At 38.6% G+C, this 18465-nt stretch overlaps 2 protein-coding genes across 4 annotated transcripts; one reads left to right on the top strand and one right to left on the bottom strand.

The window, feature by feature from the left end:
* The first annotated feature begins 1154 nt into the window (after positions 1-1154).
* LOC108149876 (sorting nexin-27) lies at positions 1155-15576 on the top strand. Of its 2 annotated transcripts, none has more exons than XM_017277768.2 (6): positions 1155-1992; positions 12659-12761; positions 13177-13259; positions 13332-14167; positions 14753-14931; positions 15408-15576. In XM_017277768.2, the coding sequence occupies exons 1-6, from the start codon at positions 1670-1672 to the stop codon at positions 15474-15476; spliced, it is 1593 nt and encodes a 530-aa protein (XP_017133257.1). In that variant the 5' UTR covers positions 1155-1669; the 3' UTR covers positions 15477-15576. The 2 variants fall into 2 exon arrangements, with proteins under 2 accessions (XP_017133257.1, XP_017133258.1); XM_017277769.2 differs by lacking the exon at positions 1155-1992 and adding an exon at positions 12441-12567.
* LOC108149877 lies at positions 4746-6957 on the bottom strand. Of its 2 annotated transcripts, none has more exons than XM_041709493.1 (2): positions 5928-6957; positions 4746-5451 (listed from the first exon to the last, which is right to left on the bottom strand). In XM_041709493.1, exons 1-2 carry the CDS (start codon positions 6877-6879, stop codon positions 5006-5008), a joined length of 1398 nt encoding a protein of 465 aa, XP_041565427.1. In that variant the 5' UTR covers positions 6880-6957; the 3' UTR covers positions 4746-5005. The 2 variants fall into 2 exon arrangements, with proteins under 2 accessions (XP_041565427.1, XP_041565428.1); XM_041709494.1 differs by having other exon boundaries at positions 5376-5451; positions 5922-6935.
* Positions 15577-18465: the final 2889 nt, after the last annotated feature.

Here is an 18465-nt window from a genome sequence, read left to right as displayed (position 1 = left end):
TTTGGAATAAAAGTAAAAAACATGAAAAATACTTAATTTTTTATGAAAAATATTTCTTTTAACATGTATCAACTGAAAATAATGACTATCAAAACAAAATAAATTGTATACAAATTAAAGACCCTTTTTATATTTATTTATAATATTAAACAAGATTTGGCTCCTCAAGACTTAAATTGATTTTTAAAAAAGCAAGCCCCAAAAAAGTACCGTTATAACTTAAAGCAGAGTTTCTATTTTTCACATGGGCGTTCGTCACGATGCACACTAATGAAATTATTTATTTATTTATTTATGGAAATACCATTTTCGATTTATAAAAATATATTTGTATTCAAAACAATATTACCAATATTAAAATAAACACAAAATTATATACTGAGCTTTTTGGGAGCTCAAAATTGCGTTCGTTACACTCCCGGCCGGCGATAACAGGCAAAGCCTCGATAGCTATCGATAATCCGGTCAGCTGATCTCCGGCCGATAGACAGCAGTCGACACTCTGGCTGATTGTTTCTGCTAGCGGTGGAAGCATCGATGTTTTTGGTGGGATATTTGAAATAATAATTTTTAACAAAGCTTTTATTCTAATTTATTTATATGTTCTTGTGCGACGGTCAAAATTCAGTTGGTCAGACTGCCTGCTGTATAGAGTCACTACATTACATCAAAGGCGACTTCCTGACAAATATATCCATTGTAGTTGAACTTTGTCCTTTTCCATCTGGATGTACGCGCTGTATATCGAGAAGGTTTGTTGTGCTGTCGGTCGTCTATATTCCCGCAATTTTTCAACAGATTTTTTTGTTGTTTGCTTGGCCCCTAAAAGTTTTCATTTAAATTTGATGTTCCAAAAAAAATTTATATTTAAATGGCATTAAATCTGATCAGGACAGTTTCCTCTATCATTGAGCCGGAATTCATAGCCCGGATCAGTTTTGCTCGAAATTCAAAATCTTCGCTGTTGTAACCGCATTGTTGAATCGTCGTTTTTCTATCAGAAATGTTAAATGAATAAGAGAGGAGTGAATAAGAGAGTCGGTATCGACTAACATCTTTTGTAGAGGGGAAAAACATCGATGTCAACGATGTTTTGAAATATCGATGACCGATGTTTAAAAAACATCGATGACCGATGGCGTTGGCATCGGTATTTCCCCACCTCTATTCACTTCAGCAATTGCAATGGAACAAAATAAATAAGCGGCTAAATTGCGCATAATTACGTGTAAATTAATTAACGCAAATACCATTGGCTAGATGCTAGCAACAAAATGCGCAGCGCGGAAACACAAGCGGCGCGTTAAAATTAAATAAAACACACAAATATATTTTTTTTGGTGTGTGCGTGTGTGAGGCGAAGAAGCCGAGGCGAGTGAGAGAGATAGAGGAAGAGGAGTTTCGGTGGAGCGAAGGAGAAAGCGGAGGGGAAAAAGTAAAAGTGGCGGTGTCTCTATACGTGTGTGTGTGCCTGTGCCGAAAAGAAGTTGCAGAAAACATTACGCAAAATAAAAGAGAGAGAAATAACCACAACAAAAGATATTGTGCAAACAACGAAGAAGGTGGTGAGGAGGGAGAAGGGGTGAACAGAGAGGAGGAGCGAGCGAGAGGGGAAGAGGAGCCCCCGTTGTAAATCAGTGAGTGCGAGCGAGGAAGAACGACCGGCGCAATGAGCATCGTTGGCGAGAATCACCCCCTCCCCCCGCCTACAGGCCCTACCAACACAGTGGTGTCCGCATCATCAGGAGGAGGGGTTGGCGGAGGCGGGGTCATGGGCGTAGGCGTAACCACCGCAAATGGCCCCCGTGTCGTCACCATTTACAAAACGGAAACGGGATTCGGCTTCAATGTGCGTGGTCAAGTTTCCGAGGGGGGTCAACTGCGCTCGATCAACGGTGAATTGTACGCCCCCCTTCAGCACGTGAGCGCCGTCCTTGAGAATGGGGCGGCCGAAAAAGCGGGTATCAAAAAAGGAGACCGCATCCTGGAGGTGTAAGTATTATCCTTGATATATTACATTCTACAACGAGGTTGTGGTTCATTTACCACGGCTGCATATTTTGTTTAATCCGCTTTAGGGGCATTCGGGGTCGAAGTTTACCTACATTATTTTAAAAGAGCGCCATGCTTTATAATTTCATTTTTGTTTCTTTTTATTTTATTGCTTAATGATACTACTACTACTTATTAAATAGAACCGATCTAATAATTCCTAAGGAAACTTTATTAAGATAAATCAGTGGTTTATTTCTTTGAATACACTTTCGGGGCACTTGAATATTCTCAATCTCCGCTTTCAAATCAAAAATTTTGTAAAGATTCATATCCCTGGTATCAACGGTTTGAGATTCACATTAGTTATGTATTTATCTTTAGCTAGTTTTTTGTTGACCGCTTAACCGTTTTAGAGTGATTTATATAACAAATTGGTCTCATTCAGTCTTTAAAATCTTTCTACTATCGAGATAACATCCTTTGACTTCTGCAAATAAGTTTTAGTTGTTTGCATCTACTTTACTACTACTTGAATCCATATTGACACTGACATACTTAGAAACTTAAAGTTCATTGATTATGCTATAACTATGTAAATGACCAATTGGAATAATGTGTAAAAGTTGCCTAATGTTTTAATATGTTCCCTCATGTTTTGAGTTTGTCAGTAATTTCATTGAAACTTGTGCGTAGTTTATAACTTTTCTTTCATCAAATTATAGCCCAAATTATAGTTTTGAGTATGTTGTAAATAAACTAAAATACTTCTAAACAAAAAGTGTGTCAAAACTCAAAAAGCAATCTAAAGAATAAGCTTTTTAAGCGCTGGGCTTGTGGAGTTGGTTTTTTTTTGGGTATACAGGGGTTAAGCAAGTGAAGTTAACCCCTCAAAGGGCTTGCATGTTCAACCTCTGAACCCGCCCACTTTTGAGCTGGAAGGGGCGTGCAGTTTGGGTGGGCGAGGGAATTGGAATTAAAGTTGGAAGTGGAAATGAATTTGTAGTGGGTCAAAATGCCCGGGAATATCAATAAATTTTGCGTCTGTATGTGTCTGTGTTTTTATTTTGCTTTTGGGTGGATGAGGTGGTTAGTTGCTTGTTTTCATGAAAAATTTTTGTCCACTCGGTTTAGAGGGTTGTTATCGAAATTTTGAACAAAAAAAAAAGCTTGAACAGGGATTTTAATGGAGAATAAAGGCACACAATTGGTATCTTATATATGACATTTCTAGAAAGTATAATTTGTAAACAGTTTATTAAACATGATTGTTTTAGGATCATGTCGAGCAAAGCTCATATTTCTTTCTTGTTATTGAATGATTAATTCATTTACCATTTCCTGGGAACTCCCGTTATCACTGCAATCAGGAACTATGACGATTTAGAACTATGAGTCAGTGGAATGTAGATATGAAAATAGATTTATTGTGTTTTTTTGCTGTTATGTTTTCCTGAATGGCATAGTATTATGACATGCATGGGTTCTCATTCCAATACTATTTGCAGGCTTATTCAAATTCTCACTTGCTATTTCTTTTTCATTTGTATTTCTTTCACTCTGCTCTTTTTCCGTATGCTATTTCTCTGTCGTGCAAAGCTTTTGTTAAGCATCTTTGACATTTCAGTTTCGATACCCGTTATCAGTCCTTCTCGCTTTCCTCTCTCTCTCCCCCTTTCCTCACATTCGAGGTTGTCCATCAATCATTTTATTTTATTCCGTTTATGTACAGTCATCGCTTAAGATATTGAACCAAAGAGAATACATGTTTTTACTATATTTCAATTATTAAAAATCATTCTTAAATCAGTATATAATGATAATAATAATAAATATTTTAAAAAAAAATCCAAATTCCGCTTTCTTAAGCGATGCATATCCATGTAATATTTAATTACTGCTTATAACTTATTGAATTTTTGTAAAAATCAATCAAATCAAATCTTTTTCGTGTCAGACAATTTGAATCTAGAATAAAATCCCGTCTCATAAAATAGTTAAAGTATAAAAACATGTAACGTAAAATAGCGCCTACTGTATTTTGTTACTCTTAAAGATTCGTTTTCGTCGTATTGTGGGTGCGGTATTCACTCTCTCTTTCTATCCAACTATTCCCGTTCGGAGATGAAATTCAATTAATAAATTTTGCTAAAGTTTCGTTGCTCTAGCGCCCAAGAACTTAATTATCATTGTCCCCTTCTCGTCGGCAACGATAAACTCGCAAATTTCCACACTTTTCCACTGCACACAGAATGTGTGACGTGAAAACAAGAGATATTTCAGGGGATTGGAAGGGGGGATGCTCGTTTATTATGCGGCTTGTTGTTGCTATTTGCAGTGTCCATCATTTCATTATCAGTGAAAATAACAACAACAATGACGAACAGCCGTTATAATTTGGCTGCGCGTGAGCCAACAAAAGCAGAAAATCAGAAACACAAGCAAAAGTAAAAGTAAAAGCAAAAGCAACAAAAAAAAGCACAAACTGCAGAGGGCAAGCAAAAAGCAAAAGCAAACAAATTTGCATTTAGTTTCCGCCTCTTGCGAACCAGTTTTCAACTGGAATCAAGCGCTTAAATCCCCCTAATTTTGTATACTTAACTAGATACGAAAGACCGGCAAATTAGCTAAAATCAGAAATTTTAAAACATATGTCAAAAAAATTACAATTTATTAATTAAAATCTACAATCTATTAATTAAAAATAATTACGAGAAGTCATATCTTGTAATTATTTTTAATTAATTGTAATGTATACACGTTTCAACCTAAAATTTTTTTGTAAACCTCCTTGAGAAGATCTTTTTCAACTTGAACCTAAGATGAGTACTATATTCGGCAGTTCACGCGATAAGTCATCCGTGGTTATAGTCAGCTTGGTTATCCGAGTGGATTTGGTTTCTTTTTGCGGGGGCGTTTCTCGGTTTTTTGTATATTGCCGGCCAAACATTCATTAACATCAGCTGTTAGTTTATCACTCTTTATTTCATTGGTATACTTTATATGGGTGACTTTATCGGAGTTTCCTGGACCACCAGTATTGAAGAAGTGACCACCAGCTATCCCGCAAATCCTGATTTGCAACCAGATCGAGTTGCGTTTGCCTCCAGAGAGTGGGTGCATCGTTGCACAGACTTCCGTTGCACCGGACACAATACGGATCATTTGCAGAGCACTCCGGTACCTGAGACTCGCATCCTCGCACCGTATAGATGCCGTCCAGTCGACTGACCACCGTGCTCACACACAGCTCTGTGGAGCTAGTGCAATTACTGATGGTCATCGCCGGAGGCAAATCCATGGCCGCACAATCCGTATCCGCATCCTGCGCATTGCAGCGATAGCAGCTCCGCACGGAGTAGCGATTGCAGGAATCAGCATCCCGACACAGTTGGCAACTGTCGCCCAGTGCAGCAGGCGCAAAATCCGCATCCGCACAGCCACGTCGCAGGAAGGTATCTGGATAAATACGGGGAATTGTTATATAGGTATCTAACAAGTCTGGAACTTTACAACAACAAAAAAAACAACCTTTTTTCAGACATGGTGCATTTTGTAGTAGAAGAATGGAAATAGAACCATAGATGATATTTTACTCAATTTACAAATTTAAAACTTCCCGTCGTCCTGTTTAAATTAGTTTATAGCCCAAGATATTGTTATACGTAATTAGCATTTTTAAAAACTAAATTTAGTTATGTAGTTCAATACCTACAAATTAATATTACTAAAGATTATTTCTAGTATCGAATATAATCTTTTACCAAATTACTAAAACTCTTTCGAAGGATAATTTTTGGTATAATATCAAATTTTATTTTAAAAGGTCCTAATGATTGATCGATTTGGATAGGTTTTGCGGTAGATACTATTCTCTCAGTGAGTTTTTTAAAAGGGTATCCCCAGTTCTGATTGACTGACCCACTCACCCTAACCTTGCTCGCAGGAATAGCAGGCCGTAGTGCCCGCTGCGCACTTTTCGGTCGGCAGATTGCGTCCGGCCCGACAACCCGGATTCGCTGTGGAATTGCAGACAGCACAGACTATATCCTGGCAGTTGGCATTGCAGAATTCACCGTGGCATTCGCTTAGCTCGCCGGTGGGAAAGAATCCCATCGTTGTGGAGCAACCCCTTTGAAATACCTCCGTTTGGGTATTGCGATAGCTGTAGCAATTCTCCCGATGTCCGTACATCACTTTATTGGCGCAATGCGAGACGGTTGTGTTGCTCAACGAGCACTTTGGCTGATCCTCCGGAACCCGATCCTCGGGCTCCTGATCCCTCAGGCAATCGGGATTTGGGGCCAATCGATTGTGAACGCACTGGAGGCAACGCGTCTCCGTGACGGTCTTCTCCGCATTGCAACCATTGTAGTTGCACTTTAAGCAAACATGCGGACAGGTTGTGGGAAGATTTGTGTACTCACAGCCACGCTGGGTATTGGATAAGTGGACTACGTTCGTGTAGCACCTGTCATCCTCCCGATAAACCGGACACGGCAGCAGATACTGTGGCCTGCTGGTCACATCGATGCACTCCGATCCGCTGCATTGATAGCATCGCAGCCGATCCGTGGGATAGACGTGCCGATTGCATAGACTCGTGTTACACCTGTCACACGGAGCGGCACAATAGCCGTTGGGATACAGGCGGGCCAGGCAGCCGCGTCGCGTCAGTCCCGCCGAAATGGAGGTGACACATTCGTCGCCGGCCAGCGAACACTCCTCCACTTCCAGCTGTTGACCCGGTCGGGTGGCACATTCCACATCCTCGGCGGAATCGCAGGCATAGCATTCCAGGCAGTCAACTACAGCTAATCCCATTATGAGCAGTCCACCTACCACAAGTAGGAGCCACTGGGAATCCAATATTCCCCTCTTGGCCATCGTGTAGTCGCTTTCGAATTGCTGGCCAGACTGCTGGGACAAAGAACTAGTTGGCTAAGAATAATGCAGCTATACTGCGATTAGATTAGCATTTGAGTCTCAAGTGGTTCCAAGTTCGCACTGATGGGACAGGATAAGTTTTGGCATGGGTATTTCTTTCTATGTGGGTTCCGAAAGTTCAGCAGATTGCCATGGCTCAAGTGCTGACTGTGAGATTTGGTCTTCGATAACCTGATAAATAATAATGTAAAAATGTATCTCATCACTTAAATTTCATTGTTAGATTAAGAGTAAAATCAAAATAACATTCTGGTATTCAGAGAAATTAATGGTATCGTTTATTTTATTTGTCTTGAGTTCAACTTGGGCAAACTACTTGAATTAACACTTTGTAGGTGAAGTAAACGTATCGATTCTTTTTGTTTCGCAACATTAGGCAATTAAAAATAATACATTTTGCTGAAAGAAAATACAATTTGCCTGTGAATTTAACCCATATGGCTTTGGAGAAAGTTTCACACCCCCACGCTGTGCATTCAAATTGAATAAATAAATTCCTTGGACAATTTGTGTGTTCGCTACGTCTCAACTTTGTTGACTGAATTAACTCATACATGAAACCTAATTCATTTCAACGAGAAAATGGGCCATCAATTACTTGTGTCGCTTAGGCAGTCACTTAGTATTTGCCATGATAATAATTGAAAGTTGTTGAACTTTTGCGGTTGATTTAATGCGGCAACTAAATAATGCACTTTCAACTGAACTTGGACTTGTCAAGTAGCTGTCCACTGTCCACTGTCCCCTGTTCACGGTCCCTTTGTCACTGAACTATGGAATGCCAAAGGACGAAAAGGATGAGTTCATTGACCCTTGGGTTAATCCTGAAGGGGGTTTAATGAATTGCTGAAACCTTTCGCTAACAGCCACCTTTTGAGACATCTCTGGGAAACGGGACACTGAATGGCTACACTTCTGGTTGCATGACATAATTGAGCACCCCAAGGACCCCAGGCAGTCTTTTTTAGCCATATTCCATCTGCATCTTTTGTGCACGTCTTGCACTTGGTCGTCTCTCAGTCCACTTGACATTGTACTTGGTCGTGGGAGGTTGTTCTAAGGTTGTGCGATTCAATCAATGGAGATTATGAACTATTTTCAGCTCGGCTTTCGTGTCTTCGCTTTCTTGCCACTACACTCGTTAAAGTCCACAACAGCCATGCCGCAACACACATAAAAATAAAAATAGAGACATTAAAATAAGAGTGTAAATTAATAGCAATAAAATAAAATGAGAAAATATATGGCCATTTCAGTTCCCAATGAACGTGACATTCGCAAGCCTTCAAAGCGGAAAAAAGTACAGGGATTTTTTTTTAAATAGCTTTTTGAAAGCACGCACAAAGCAGGCTTAAAAATTGGCAACCTCTATAATTTTTGACCTTGTTATACTATGCAAAATGTTTTATCTTCCAGTGTATACCAAGAGATACATGAACAAATTCATTCAAAGAATACCGAGAATAACTTTGCAGGCATTGCAAACCATAAAAAAAGAAGGGAACTTGATTGAAACGAAGAGGAACAATTGCATCTTGAGCCGGAAATTTCCTTCACTTCTGTCCTTATTTTCTTCTTTTTGAGCTCCTGCGCTTTCATCCTATTACTCCCCAGGTATTTTCCCTTTACAAATATATACGAACGTACGTATTTCGTATGTACAAGTTAAAGCAAACAATTTAAAGTTCATCTTCTCGGGCTGAAACTAAATTGAGTGTTAAGAAGCCTTTAAACACGCAAGTGGCAAGTGGCGAGTGGCAGACAATTCCCAACTCAAACTTGCCGCACGGGTCGAATGAGTTCTTGTGGCATATGGCTTGAGTTATTGAAGGGTCATTAGCTGATTTGTAGCCACCATATAAACGTCTTTGTCCAACCATATGAACCACCTAGAAGGCGGATAGTGTTTGAGATCGAGTTTCCAACTTGGCTACATGGTATTGACTTGTGTGATACCGAAAATACAAATCAAACAAACCAAAGTGTAGTTTTTTTTTAGTTTATCTGTCTAAACAATTCTATATATTTAATTAAATAGACAGATTTATGTTGCTAAAACTCAGTTTTTGAAATTTCTTAAACTTATAAATAAAGGTATAATAATTAAAATAAATATAATATAGGAAATTAGGTAAATATGTTAATTGGTTAACTATACAATTTTACAACAAAAATAATTAACAGGATGAAATTTTCATAAAAAAAAATTGTTTTTTTAAATAAAATAAATAATTAAACAAAACAAAAATAGCTAAAGACTAAACCATTTCTAGGTATTTATAGATCGAGACCTTTGCCTCGAATTCGTCCTGCATGTGTTTTTATGCCGCCACGAGTTTGTGTTTGCGGTTTGGTTCTGTGTCAATGTTGTTACTGTTGTTGCTGGTGGTTTGTGGCATATGCCCCGACAATAATCAATAGATTTACGTCACTGGATGGATGGATTCAAATTGGGATTGGATGGGGAGTGCGGTGTGGTGTGGTGTGGTGTGGTGTGGTGTGGGGTGGTGTGTTCGTTGTTGTTTCGACTTGGTTGGTTGGTTGCCGCCTGGCTCTGGCTGTGACTCTGGCCCACATTTCCGCATTTCCTCGAGACCCCGTGTTTAGTTGGTTCGGTCGGTGGCGGTTTCAGGTTTTCAGGTTTTCATGTTTTCAGGTTTCACTTTTCGGTTTCATTCGGACTTAGCCAGAAATAAACATGACGGAAAATGAGTAAGGGGGGGCCCATTTCGAATTCAGGAGAGGGGGAAAATGACAAAAAAAAACAGAAACAGCAACAGCAAAAGCAACAGAAAAAGCAACAAAAACAGTAACAGAAAACGAGAATTAAGCAATGGAAGGACACTTGTTAAGCACTCATGTCAAGTCCTCCACTGAATCCCTGTTGGGCTTAATTAATTTTCGATTTCCATTCCCGTTAATGGAATTACATTTCAGTTGCAAGCGTTGTACGTGTCCAAGGTAAATTAAATATAAACATCGAATGCAGAATGCCGGTCATTGCGAATCCAGAGGGATATATGTGGATAAATTATATATACATATGTACATATACATTGCTCTTCAAATTTCTCTGCATATTTTTAGATATTTAAACCTCTTTATAGCACTCTACATCCTATATATGCGAATTATCTATCGTTTCAATTCGCCCGCAACTAGTAAAAATCTGTATGTAAACAATTTTTGATTCTATTATTTGTTCGGTGGCCTGCAAATATTTATTCGATTTGCTCAACTTAAACAATTGTTTTCCCCGTAAAACCCATAAATGCCACAGTACAGTCGCATTTTTCATGTCCAATTAGTGCTGGAGGGAAACACACAAATCGCGAATAAACATTCTCCGAAATGAATATAGAAATCACATTATTTGCCACAGATAGTTGCTTTGTCCTATTCAATTTGGCGGTACCCTGCGAAATGATAGTATGATACTACTTATTTGTTGTCTATTAAGTGATTTATAATCCATTGAGAATGTGTTATTATTAATAACAAGCTTAAACTTACATTTTATTACCTTTACACATCCCAGATGATGGGGATAATAATTTGAGCTTAATGGTATGACTAGAAATTATTAACTACTTGACAGGTATCAGGTTGGCAAACTGAAAAATACTAAAATTAAGCAAGTAAATGCAAATCGATATGGTTGGTGAGCAAAGAATAAATGCCCCCAGGAGTTGGTAATAACAATACAAACCACAACGCCCCCAGATGTTGTTTCACATGTCACAATTTGTGGGTGGCCGCCCACTGTGCGGTCGACAAGCGATGCCACCTTGTCCCACTGTGCGTCAATTTGCACGCTTTTCTCGCCTCTTTTTGGCCTTTACTTTGTTAGCCGTCGTCTTACCACAATTCACACCCACAAGAGACGACCACACTGCAAATATGTTGTGTAGTTGCAGATAGTGCAAAATGTTTCAAATTAAAACTTCGCAACAATAGAAGGCGCAACAATTAATGCAAAATGAGTAGTAGTAGTAGTAATAGTAGTAGTAGTAGTAGTAGTAGTAGTCGGTCGTAAACCAGAAAACATTTGCCGCATTTTGTCTCGGACACAATTAAGAGGGAAAGGCATTTGCATTTGCGTTTGCCTATAAATAAATGCATAGATAGCTATTGCTATAGCTTAGTGTTGTGTTGTGTTGTGTTTCTCTCTCGTTTGCTGCCTTTGTGTGTTTTTGTCTTGTTTTTTGTTTTTTGTTTTTTTTTTTTTTTTAACTATTTTTACCATTGCAAACAGGTTTCCGTAGTGGAGTAAAGTCACTCCACGTCTTGGTTTCAGTATCAGTATCAGTTTCAGTTTCTGTTTCTGTTTCTGTTTCAGGCTTTCAGCTGTCTACGCCTGTCTTCTCCTGCAATTCATCCCCAGTTCTCCTCCACTTCGTCCCCGTTTTATCGGCCATTATATATATAATAATGCTTGGTGTATATTATGGTATGCCTGCCAGTCAACCAGGTCCCTATGATTTCTGATTTCTGGATTTCTGAATTCTGATTTCTGGATTTCTGACATGTCGCTATGTGAGTCACGCGTCACGCAGCTTTTCGAGCGTTCCACAACGAGTGCGTCACATTGCGGCAATATCTGCTGCAATTTATTTACTTTATTTACTTACTTACGGATGGCGATGGCGATGGCAAATTGCAAACCGGAAAGACGACACAGACTCCGGCGGAGAAGTGGAGGAGCTCGCGAAATGGATGTCAATGTGGGCTGGGATACTTTGCCCTTATCAAAGGCCATTCGTTGCCCTCTTTTATTGCAATACCCACTTGATTTCTTGGTCGTGCAAATAACATTTGTGCTACTTGTTGTCGTTCCATTTCATTTTCGCGACTGCAATTTATTGTGCTCCATTTAATTGCGTTGATTCTGTTGTGTTCTATGCAATGTAATCAATGTTTTATTTTATATCCTGTACTCCATTCTGTTTCATTAAGACTTTTATATCAGTTCTTGATAAGTAATGTGATTTAATGATTGCAATGTCTTTAGTTGAAGCTTGTTATTATTGTTGTAAATTGGTTTATTAACTGTTTTATAACTGTTTTTCGTTAGATTTTGTATGTTAATCCTTTTTAATCATATTTTTCTGTATTGGCTAAATTCTAATTCATTTTGCTTGTAATTTTTATTACATGCCAATCAATTTCTTATCACTAAAATGGGCTTATTAGTTGCACAAAATCCCTTTTGTCTTTTTTTCTCTTATCTTTCCTCTTGTCTATCAACCTTCAAGTTCAGTTGAGAGCTTCGATCCTAGAATAGATACGATAAAGCACTCGGACGTGATTCCAACTTGACCCGAATCGAATCGAATCGAATCGAATCAAATCGAATTGAATCGAATCGAGTGACGGTCCAGAATCGCCGCCTGGCTGATAAGCCAACAACTTGGCCGATGTCAATGCATCCATTATCGGCGCTATCTCCGGGCTCCCACTGTTATTATTTTCGCTTAAATGGATCAGTGGTCGTTGGCAACGCCTTCAATTCGCCTGAGGCGATCGTTGAGAACCGATTCCATTCTTGATTTTCAATTCACTCCGAATGCTGCCCTTTCATTCTGTTCAGTTTGCGCAGTTGACTGCTTTAGAGAAACGGTGCAAACGGTGGGCTTTTCCCATTTAGATCCTGTATATCCATATCCCTATATCAAGCATATTATAATTGTGGACGTTTTCTTCTGTTTTTTTTTTTCAGAAATGGCGTCAGCGTGGAGGGAGCCACACACAAACAGGTCGTGGATCTAATCAAATCCGGCGGTGACTGCCTAACTCTGACGGTGATATCGGTGACACAACAGGTGAGTGAAAATGTTTTTAACCATATCTCTTGGTTTTTCATAGTTTTTAAAAAATATAATCTCTATAAAGCAGCCAGAAATTATTTATTATTTAATTAAATTAAAGAAACGTTCTATAAAATTCCTTTTCGCTTTTTCTATAATGCATATATTTTTTTGCATTTTATTTTTTTTATTTTAATATTAATTTTAAATAGCGTACTTTTTTTTGTAGCTTTGTTTTTAAAATACAGAATATTTGAAAAGCAAACATAACAAGTAATTTTGGCTTTAATGATTATGAAATTGTTAATTACTTAAGCTACTGACAGCTTGGAATAATATTTAAATATTATTAGTTATCAGTTTCTATAGCAAAAAAAATTTAATTCTATTCATTAATTTTCTTAATATACTTTTACGTTCTTATTCATAGGAGGCCGATCGACTGGAGCCGCAGGAGGATCAGAGCGGCTACTCCTACATTGATTACTCGGACAAGCGCTCGCTGCCCATTAGGTGAGTCAATTTGTGGGGGTAACAAGAAAAAAAATGGCAAAATCTTTATTAAAAACGCCACGCTCTTTGTAGCATACCCGACTATGGGATTGTGAACCGGAACGGCGAGCGGTACATAGTCTTCAATATACATATGGCCGGCAGGCAGCTGTGCTCACGTCGCTATCGGGAATTCGCCAACCTGCACTCGCTGCTGCGCAAGGAGTTCTCCGGCTTCAACTTCCCCAAGCTGCCCGGCAAGTGGCCCTTCCAGCTGAGCGAACAGCAGCTGGACACGCGGCGCCGAGGACTGGAGCAGTATCTGGAGAAGGTGTGCGCGGTGCGGGTGATCGCGGAGAGCGATGCCGTTCAGGACTTTCTCACCGACACCGAGGACGACATATCCGCCTCGCCGGTGGACATCAAGGTGATGCTGCCCGACCACGAGGTGAGCACCGTGTCGGTGAAGAAGTCCTCCAACGCCCAGGTGGTGTGGGAGATCCTCGTGCAGCGCGCCAATCTCACCGCCTACACGCAGCAGTATTTCTACCTGTTCGAGATCGTCGAGTATAACTTCGAGCGGAAGCTGCAGCCGCACGAGATCCCCCATCAGCTGTACGTGCAGAACTACAGCACCGCCTCATCCACCTGCCTCTGCGTCCGCCGCTGGCTCTTCTCCGTTGCCAAGGAGCTGACGCTGCCCGATGGCGAACAGGCCGGCCGGTTTATCTTCTACCAGGCCGTCGATGAGGTGAATCGCGGCAACATCCGCGCCGACGGTCGACTCTACGAGCTGAAGGCGCTGCAGGACGCCAAGAAAGCGGGCGACTATCTGGCACTGGCCCGCACACTGCCCGGCTACGGGGACGTCGTCTTCCCCCACTGCTCCTGTGATAGTCGCAAGGAGGGACATGTGGTGCCCGCCGTGGGTGAGTCTCGTCTCATCTCGTCTCGTTTTTTGTGTTGTACTTAAACCAATTTAAAAAAATAGGCAACCGAGCGTGATTAATTCGAATGATAACTAATGGAGATAGGGCTACAGTGCATGCTAAAAGAAAAAACAACAACTAAACTAGCCAAAAACATATAAAGAACATTTTTCATTATACAAAAATACATTCAGCTGCAGTTTGTTTATATTTTCATGAAGCTTATACTATAAACTAATTGGGACACATATAATATCCAACCTTTATCAAAGGCATAATATTAAAAAACCACTTGGTTTTTTCTTTCATTTGTTGATAAATAATGTATTTTGAAAAGTAAATTTTATAGAAAAGTAAAGTAAAGAAAAGTAAATTTTATAGAAACTCCCATTCTTGACCGGAAGAACCGGAAGAACCGGAAGAAAAACTGAACCCTAAAATTATCACAACACATTCCTTACAAACAAATCATTTTTATACATATGCGCTTTAAGAGTTTACAATTTTGGTTGATATTTTGTGGGGGCGTCAATAAGATTATTCAGTATGAACTTAACTTTTAACACACCCAATATTTTTTGACAGGCATGAAGAGCTTTCGGCTACACGCCTGCCGTGAGGATGGCTCACTGGAGGCGCAAATGGTCGAGCTGACCTGGGACAGCATCACGCGCTCCGAGAGCGACGAGGAGTCCATGTCGTTCTGCTTTCAGTACAATCGTCCAGATAAGCCAGCACGTTGGGTCAAAGTCTACACGCCATATGTACGTTGAATTGGATTGTTCAAAAATTGTATATAATGCGCTGCTTAACTCTAGTTTAGTATACAATTTAATTGTAGGTACTTTAAAGCATAGTTTTTGATAATGAGTTTCTTGTTTACTTGCTCATACGAGATTATTTTATTCAAAAGAGTTCAATGAAGGTATTTAACACTTTAAAATTCAGCAAGCTCGGATTGTATTTAAACGAATCTCTTAAAACAAACTGTATTGTTTTCCCTCTACCAAATAATAGATCTTCGATTAGAAAAACACGCTTTAGTAATACAGCTTAAATACTTAATTGGACAAAAGTATTTTACTTTTAATTACAAATGCAGATAATTTCCTTTATAAACACGCAAACATATGATTCATTAATTAAACGAAAGGAGCTCAGCTGCGCATTATATAAAGCTCAAAATCTATGTCATTCCCAAATGATGTGCATTTAATTAATGCTATTTTTCATCCTGCAGCATGCATTCCTTGCGGACTGCTTTGACCGCATCATGGAGGAGCGCAAGTGGGACGACAGCGGCGACTAGGGAAGGCGGAAGGCGTTGCAGGAGGAGCAGGGGGAGCAGAAGGAGCCAGTGGAGCAGCCAGTGGAGCAGAAGGAGCAGCAGCGGCGCCGTCGACGGCAGGAAGTACAGATTAAGCAGCCCAGCACCATACCAAACATCACCAGGCGGGCCGAGACATTGCACATTGTTCGTTAGTTGGTTGGTCGGTGGAGTGGGAGTGGAGTGAGGTGGATCCAACCACCCACTATACTGCTTCTAAGCCCAAGAACACCACCACATCTCCTTCGGTTAGCTTGCCATATTCCGGCTGGTCGGTTTTTTTGGAGGCACTGGAATCTGGGAGCTCAGATTCGTGCTTGCCAAACTGCTGCACCTGCAGACTCGCCCAAGCCACCCATATATATTGTAAAGTATATTTGGCACTGATATATATACATTTATATAATTTGTACAAGCAATTGCAATCGCCTTGGCTCTCAATGCTTCAATTTGGGATGCGGATGAGATGAGATGAGATGAGATGAGGTGGATATGGATATGAACGGAGTTGGAAAATGTTAACAGCAGCAACAAAAATGTTTCAAATGTTTTCGGCACTTAGCACATTAGAGCAAACACAGGCACCAATTTAGATCAAGCAGAACCGACGATTCTCATTATACAATATATATATATATATAAATATACATACACCACTCACAGACATGCATACATTATTATTAAACAACAACAAAAATATATCGAAGAGTATATTTAAGCCAACCTCAACGTAATATTTAATTCATCATTTTCCAAATACCTTTTCTGTTTTTGTTTGTATATTTTGCTCATAGGAAAGCAGCGGCTTTAAAGGATATCTATGAAAAATAAATTGTAAAAAGTCAATTTTAATTATAATGTTTAGCAAACAAATCAACAGACATTGGTCATTTATTTATTTGTATGTATGTACACGTAGGAAGGCCTATAACGAACTCAACTGAACGCAAGAAACCGAAATCAGAAACAAAAATCAGAAAATTCTGCCTAGAGTAAACGCAAGCAAACGCTAAACGAAACAATATACATTTAATAGTAAACTAAATCGATGTAATGTTGAAAATATTGTACTCATTCGAAAACTTTCTATAGAAATTGTTAGTTAAATTTAAGGTAACGTTAATAGTTATTGAACAAATGCGAAAACGAGACTCAAAACTCCACTAAACTCAAAACCGAACTCAAAATCGAACCTAGAAAGAGACGGCAGGCGGGCAGAAGAAAGAGAGAGAGATAGTGAACACAGATTGCGAAAATTGTGAGCTTTCTTTCACGACGGCAACCCACAAAAATCACATTGAAAACAACAAAAACATAAACAATTTCACACGATTTAAGGCAGAACATAATTACACACCCGCATACTTATAGAAATGGCATATATAGGCATACATTTATCAACGATGCAAGTGACGTCTGCTTGTGATATTTACAATTTACACAATTATTACAATTAATTTTACATATTATTTAATTGATTCCATATCTCTTTCGTATCTGTATTGGATTTGTTAATATCTTAATGTGTGTAGTCCACGTAATGTATTTATTATGTTTAGTTATAGTCCTACAATAATGTGAATTTAAAATTATGTTTATTCTTATTATTGCTCTTGTTTTTTTTTTGTTCGTCTCTTTTTGGCCATTTACATGTAGCGAGCGCTTATTTTAGATTTGTGTGTATTCCATATAATAATTAATAATACTATTCTATACAACTAACTCCGCTCTGTCGTTATTTATTTGATTATTGTTTTTCTGTCTTGTGGCTGTTGAGCAAAACAATGGTGTTGGGCGTCTCGGAACCGCGAAAACAGAGGCAACATATATCGAAGAATATATATACGCTAATAAAAAAAGATACATTCCTTAAAACAAATACGAAAATATTTATCAATGTTTTCTAACACATTTAATACAACAACAAAACTCGGCAAAATAAGCTAAATGACAGGTTAAAAATAAAAGCGTATAAGAACAGGGAAAAAAACATAAAACGTTTAAGTGTACAACTAAACTAAATGAACAAATTTAACAAACTTATTGAAAAAATAATAATAAAAAATTGCATTTTTCCCCTTTTCAAAATTACTCAAAGAATTTCTTCTGCATCCTCAGCGTTTCAGGTCGAAATTGTGAGTATGTGAAATGGAATTACTTTATCTTTTAAAAACAAACTAAAAGTATTCGAATAAAACTATTTATTCGAAGTACTTTTCTTTTGCATAGTTTGCAGCTAAGAATGGCATAATCTTTTTAAATTATACTCTTTGGATAATACTGGTTTGTTTAACTGGGATTCTTTTTTGTTATAGAAGTTAAAATTTAATTTTGGTAAAACTATCAGTGGTAAAATCCGTATGGAGTCATCAAAAATCCATGGTTAAGTGCTGCAAATGATGTTATTATTGGCTTATTGAAAATTTCCGCACATATTTCAAGAGTTGACCAACTTTGATGTGACTTTGTCATCGAATCGCGAGTTGCATTTTAATTAATAACAATCATTAATTCTGAACTCGGGCATCGCTTTACGGCATTACAAAAGGGCGTAAAAGTGATTATTAAATGGCAATCGAAATTGATTTTTTGCAATCCGCTTTTACATCAGTTGGTAGAGTGCTAGCCTAGTGGCTTCTCACGTGGTACAGTACAAACTCCTGTTAGGGGATAAATACTTAAAAAAATGTTAAGTTGATTGAATAGCATTTACTGCAAACCTATTTCAACTTATTTATATGTTTCACTTTAATCTTTTGTTAAGGGTATTCTCCGCTAGATTTGATGGATTGGGGTTTTATTTCTAAGCCTCACTGTATCAGGGTTTTATCAGGAGCTGTAAAAGTTAAATGGTTCTGGCGGTTTTTTTTTGGTTCATTAAATCGTTTTATTACCGCCTCAAATATGTGATTCTGTCTGATTGCCTTTGTACGTTTTAGGTACAGTGAACACTGGCTATTATAGTATTTTA

Source organism: Drosophila elegans, unplaced genomic scaffold (genome assembly GCF_018152505.1).
Source record: "Drosophila elegans isolate 14027-0461.03 unplaced genomic scaffold, ASM1815250v1 contig_149, whole genome shotgun sequence".
NCBI classification, from domain to species: domain Eukaryota; kingdom Metazoa; phylum Arthropoda; class Insecta; order Diptera; family Drosophilidae; genus Drosophila; species Drosophila elegans.
The sequence above is the reverse complement of the archived record's forward strand: the minus strand, read 5'-3'. Positions and strand labels throughout refer to the sequence as shown.

Excerpts from the sequence above, each read along its gene's own strand:
- LOC108149876 (XM_017277768.2), top strand. The coding sequence starts at position 1,670 with ATGAGCATCGTTGGCGAGAATCACCCCCTCCCCCCGCCTACAGGCCCT. Across the intron at positions 13,260-13,331 it reads AAGCGCTCGCTGCCCATTAG|CATACCCGACTATGGGATTG; the intron begins GTGAGTCAATTT and ends CGCTCTTTGTAG. Across the intron at positions 14,932-15,407 it reads TCAAAGTCTACACGCCATAT|CATGCATTCCTTGCGGACTG; the intron begins GTACGTTGAATT and ends TTCATCCTGCAG.
- LOC108149877 (XM_041709493.1), bottom strand. The coding sequence starts at position 6,879 with ATGGCCAAGAGGGGAATATTGGATTCCCAGTGGCTCCTACTTGTGGTA. Across the intron at positions 5,452-5,927 it reads CTGCTATTCCTGCGAGCAAG|ATACCTTCCTGCGACGTGGC; the intron begins GTTAGGGTGAGT and ends GTATTTATCCAG.